At 35.0% G+C, this 5,582-nt stretch overlaps 1 protein-coding gene across 1 annotated transcript in view; it reads left to right on the top strand.

Moving 5' to 3' along the window:
• The window catches only part of LOC107586361 (nodal modulator 1-like), a 17,657-nt gene extending 13,561 nt beyond the window's left edge, over positions 1-4,096 (top strand). The window contains 8 exon segments of the mRNA XM_016273682.1: positions 139-266; positions 761-902; positions 1,018-1,101; positions 1,185-1,295; positions 1,384-1,485; positions 1,633-1,752; positions 2,998-3,090; positions 3,247-4,096. Coding sequence (XP_016129168.1) covers positions 139-266; positions 761-902; positions 1,018-1,101; positions 1,185-1,295; positions 1,384-1,485; positions 1,633-1,752; positions 2,998-3,090; positions 3,247-3,378 — 912 coding nt within the window. The 3' untranslated portion in view covers positions 3,379-4,096.
• The last annotated feature ends 1,486 nt before the right edge of the window (positions 4,097-5,582 follow it).

Genomic DNA, 5,582 nt, shown 5'->3' with positions numbered 1-5,582 from the left:
TTGAGTTGAATTACTGAAATGAACTTTTCCACGACATTCTAATTTATTGAGATGCACCTGTATAATGAGTACAAACAGCAGGCACTGTTAAAATGATGTACATAGAGATTGTCTTCATTTCTACTCCCTCCATCTCAGAGTCCTGGCCAGTACTATTTCAAGCCCATGATGAAGGAGTTCCGCTTTGAGCCCTCAGCACAAATGATCACATTAGAAGAAGGACAGGTCCTCCATATTCCCATCACTGGCTTCAAAACAGCTTACAGGTCAGCAACACACAGCATGTTAGAATATGCACTGCCAGTTAAAATGCTTAGTATAAAAGTTAGGTAATACATGCATACAGTATGTACACTAAGTCCCTTAGTACACAAAAGCTGAATTGAATTGATCACAAATACAGTAAATCAGTCATATTTTTTTTAATTACTTGATTTCATTTTTTTTTTTTTTTTTCTCAATATATTTAAATTTATTCCTGTGATGGCAGAGCTGAATTTTACTCTAGTCTTCAGTGTCACACAGTCCTTTTTATAGAAAACATGATACTTTTTTTTTCAGGATTTATTTTTATTTTTATACTAAGTTTAAAAAAACATTCATTTGAAATATCAATTTTTGTAACATTATATAATATATTTACTGTCATTTTTGAAGAATTTATTTAAAAAGAAATCTGTGTACGTATTGAACATTTTACAAAATATGCCCTGTCAGTTGTGGTGTAAATATTCTAATTGTGCATTTCAACATGTATCAGCTGCTATGGAACAGTGCAGTCAATAGGAGGCGATGCGGAGCAGGGTGTCGCTGTGGAGGCAGTGGGGCAGGGAGAGTGTGGCGTGTACAGTGAGGACACGGTTACTGACGAAGAGGGCCGCTTTAGACTCAGAGGCTTGCGGGTAAGTCTTTATTGGAGAAAACTGTTTAGACAAACAGTATGACTGACAAAAGTTCACAAGAACATACATTTTACAATTCTAAACAAAACTTGCCTTTCCTTCATGTCAATGTCAGCCTGGGTGTAACTACAACATTCAGCTGAGAGGAGAAGGAACTGATCACATTGAGAGAGCATTACCGCCACACAAAACCATTGAGGTGAGCATTGAAGTTTTATTTGCCTATTTTAACACATTTTATTTGAAGTTTCCATTCATGCGTTTATTTTTTGATGGTTTTAGGTGGGCAGCACTGATATTGAAGGAATAAACATAATCGCCTTCAGACAGATCAATCAGTTTGATCTGAGTGGCAATGTCATCACTTCCCCTGAGCATCTTCCCACTCTCTGGGTAGTCGCAGTCATTTAAATACTGTTTTAAAATGGTTTCTCTCATTTGATCAAATCTTGAAGTCATTGTTGTTCCTCCGTCTCTAAAGGTGAAGCTGTATAAGAGGGACAACCCTGACAATCCCTTTCAGAGTGTGTCTCTTGGCCAGTCCCTGTTCTTCCACTTTGCCCCCCTGCCACGTGAAGGAGAGGTACTTTTATTCCTCTAAGCGACTCCTATTTTTATTATGTTTTACAATATTCATATTAATCTGCCCGTACTTTGATTTTTAAGTACATCTTAAAAATGGGTGGTGAGACATTTTATTTATTATTTTCATTTTATTGTCTTCTTGCAGAGCTATGTGCTGATGCTAGACACATCACTCTCTCACTCCCAGTATGACTACAAACTCCCACAAGTCTCGTTCACGTCTTCTGGTTACCACAAACATGTAACACTAACCTTTAACCCTAAGGTAAAAACCTTGTCACACAAAACTTTTTTTTTTCTTTGTCCAATGGACACATTTTTGTGTGAATAGATAATTTATCTGCGATTAGCTTGACATTTGGTGTAAAAAGGATCTAAATTCTGTATTCCAAAAGCTGTCCGTTAGCGTGACTTTTATGAAATGTTATGACGAAGTTATGATATTCTCAAGTCGTCACGTGTTTATATAGCACTTCCTACAATACAGATTGTGACAGCATGTGTGCAGTGTTAATGTTGCAGAATTCATCAATTAACAGTTGTAAGCATATCAGACAACACCAAAGACACTGGTGTCATTATTCAGCTCAAGTTGGTTCAGCGTCGATTCATTTCAACAACAGTGTCAGTGGTGCCAAGTTCATCAATTATTAAACAAGTTCAATTCAGCTCTACAGAAAGCAACAGTATCATTATCCAGTTCAATTTAGTTTAAAACTTGTCAATAGTAGGGATGTTCATTTTAACCGGTTAATCAACCATAAGAATTTTGACCGAATCAGTTAAACGGTTTAAAAAGTCATTTAATTATTTATACTTTTTTATTAAAAGGTTTGCTGCATGGTTAAAATACACTACACGTATAAAAAATGTTTTTTAGGAGGAAAAAAATGTCGCATTTTAATATTTCATTCAGAAATAGGCCTAATGCTGATGCGAAATGTCAATAAAAACAAATCTTTGTGCTTTTGAAAAATAAACCTAAAGAAAAATAGGATGCCGCTTTCTGCCGTCTGTTTCCTTTCGGGCAGCACAAAAATGAACTGATTCATTTTCTTAATATATTATTTAAGTAAAAAGTGTGTAGTGTAAAAGTGTAAGTGTATAGGCCTATTTATTCGTTTTATTTATATATGTATATAGTCTAGCTTTGTTTTTCTCCGCTCGCAGAAGCGCTGCAGATGTGTGAAGTGATATGATGACCATGTGAATCCTCATGTTCTGTGGTTTGCTGCTTTTTGCGCATGTAAAATTAATTCCCAGGAAGCAAATGTTAGTATTTTTTAACAGGTCACAGACACTTATCCTTTCTAATTTAATTCAATTCTAATTTAAAATAATTTTTTCGGTTAACAATCGGATAACGAGCGTCAGTTAGGAAAAGTAACCGAAATGAACATCCCTAGTCGATAGTGTCAGTGTAGTTGAATACATAAAAAATATTACCGATTATTACTTATTGTCTTTTAAAGCCCAAGCTCTTAGATTTAATTTGTTTGACTTTCCACAGAGGAGAATACCAGATCAAGATGTTGCCCAGGGATCTTTCATCGCCCTTCCTCTCACATTACTGCTGTTGCTTGCTGTCTATAATCATGAGCGGGTACCAGTTTCTTTTTCTTTCAGAATCGTTAAAAAAAAGCTTGACATTCTTGACAGTTACAATAGCTGCTGTTCATATAACATTATGTAGATGTTGATGTCTACATTATGTAGATGTAGATGTTTTATACAGTATATAGATTTGTGTCGTTCCCAGGTGATCCCACTTCTTCTGCAGCTGGTCAGCCAGATCCAGGGAGTTCGAGGACTCGCTCAGGCAAGTGGGGATGGACTCCCGGTGGATGAAGCCAAACGCCAATCAAAAAGGCCAAAGACAAGACGTACATGATACCTAAGTATGTCCTAATATGAAGGCCAAGCCAGTCACTGCGTCCAGTGTCAGACAGCACATAAGACCATGTTGGTCTGATCATAAAATCCTATCATAAAAAACAACCTCACATGGGGTCGGCAAAGATTTTTGGACATATTTATTCTTGCTGAATCTCAGATGACCTAAGGTTCTTTTACTGTGGTGTCCTGGTCACACAGATCCCTATATTTTACAGTCCTTAGCATGTGAATGTGGCTCGGAGATTGTGTATTTATGTATGTGAGAGACTGCTCAGGGAGGATGACTGATTTAAGAAACTTCAAATGTGTGTGCGTTTTTTTTTTTTTTTTTTTTGGTTTGTTTATTTCTGTTTAACCTGTAAGGAGTAATAACCCAAGTCATTTTTCATGATTCCAGTAGTAGCCTGAATGACTAGATTTTATTGAACCACTCCATTTAAAAAAAGTTATTATCCATTCAGTTTTATATCTTTACTAGAATTTGTAGAATTAAGTTGTAATTTGCCAACTTAAACACCCTTACATTTGAAAATATAGAGATTAATAAACATTTGACCCACTAAATTAATTTTATATGATTTTTGTTTCCCTTATTTGTTTAAATGCCACAAAACAACTAAGCTTACAAAAATATTTTGTTTCAGTTCCTTAAAGGTAAATGACTTGCTGCTACCATTTGATGGGTTCGGTACATATTCATTCCACTGCATTCATATGATTGTCATTTGATATGTATGGTTCTAGAGAGAAAAAAGATAAAGTGTTTTGGAAATTATTCTTCATTGTGTTTTGGACATTTGTTGTTTAGACTCCCCTACCTGGAGCAAGAAGTCCCCTGTCATCTAAAGCATCTGACATTTTTTTTAAATGTATTATTTTTTTTAATGTGTCAATGTGAAATACTAGATCAAATGTTGTGCAAAGTTATGCATTGTGACAATACTTTAACATAATGGGGCAGGCAGACAAAAAAAACTCAAATCACAATAAAAGAGATGCATGTGAATTATGCTATATAAAAACTATGTATGTTTTGTTAGGAATAGACTATGCTTTACTGTTTAGAATGATGTATTACTCTTACGAGCAAAAATGACTGCGTATTTTAAGTTGTTTCCACTGTTAGAAAAAAATGCAAGTGATCGCACTGGCGCCTCCGTGTCTTGCAGAGCGCGCTTCCACTCCTCCGCAAACGATTGGATATGCGTCTAACAGCGCATATTTATCTAGGTTAAACATTTAAACTAGCATTGTGATATACTTGAACTGTTTTATACAGTATATAGATTTTATTTTAGGCAAGTCATGATGATTTGAAAAGGCTAAATTGATCAAACATATAGGCTATGATCAATTCACTGTCTGCCGCTGGTCGTTACTTAAAAAAAAAACTGAACAAACAAACAACAAAAAAAGGAACCTCAAGGTTGATCTAAGAAAACCCTAATGTGTAACATGTGCAAATGTATCGGGCCCCATTCCTATATTTTACCTGGGGCCCCCAATTCACTAAATCCGCCCCTGGCTATGCATTTAGGTTGAATTGTTCCACTCAGTTGGAATGAAATCCACATGGAAAATCTGAATTAATAGGACCATAACTATTCTATCTGGTCAAGACGTGTGTGGGAAACCGAATAATACCCCATTTTTTTTGTAATCAGATTGATGAAACTGAATATATCACATTTGTTTATGCTTTTAGAACACTAACTTTTATTCTTGTCTGAAGTGTTATTAAAGAGGAATTAAGGTGTTATTGGTTAACTCTTATGAACTGCAGTTTATGAACATGTATAGGCTATCTACGGGTGCCATAAGCACCAGAAGAGAGTTTAAATCCATTTTTTGTTATATGAAAGGATCACATTTTAGGTTACACTTTATTTTAAGGGGTCCTTGTTACAGTGTTAATTATACATTTATGTTCGGAGTAATATTACTTAACATATACTTGCTATATGGTTAGGATTAGGGTTTGGCTTTGGGTTACTTGCATGTAGTTATGCATCATTTATTGTTATTATAATAGTAAGTACATGTAACCTGTAACTAGGACACCTTAAAATAAAATGTTACCACATTTTACCTTACATTTATCAATAACCATGCACTTACAATACAGTTGAGTTTTTTATTACACTTTTTTTCTTTCATAAATGAATTAAATGCCATATATAGGCTATTATATGGTAGCCA

The sequence above is a fragment of the Sinocyclocheilus grahami genome, unplaced genomic scaffold, assembly GCF_001515645.1.
Source record: "Sinocyclocheilus grahami isolate Dianchi unplaced genomic scaffold, SAMN03320097.WGS_v1.1 scaffold80.1, whole genome shotgun sequence".
Lineage (NCBI taxonomy): Eukaryota > Metazoa > Chordata > Actinopteri > Cypriniformes > Cyprinidae > Sinocyclocheilus > Sinocyclocheilus grahami.
Note: the sequence above shows the minus strand (reverse complement) of the source record. Positions and strands in the feature narration are given on the sequence as shown.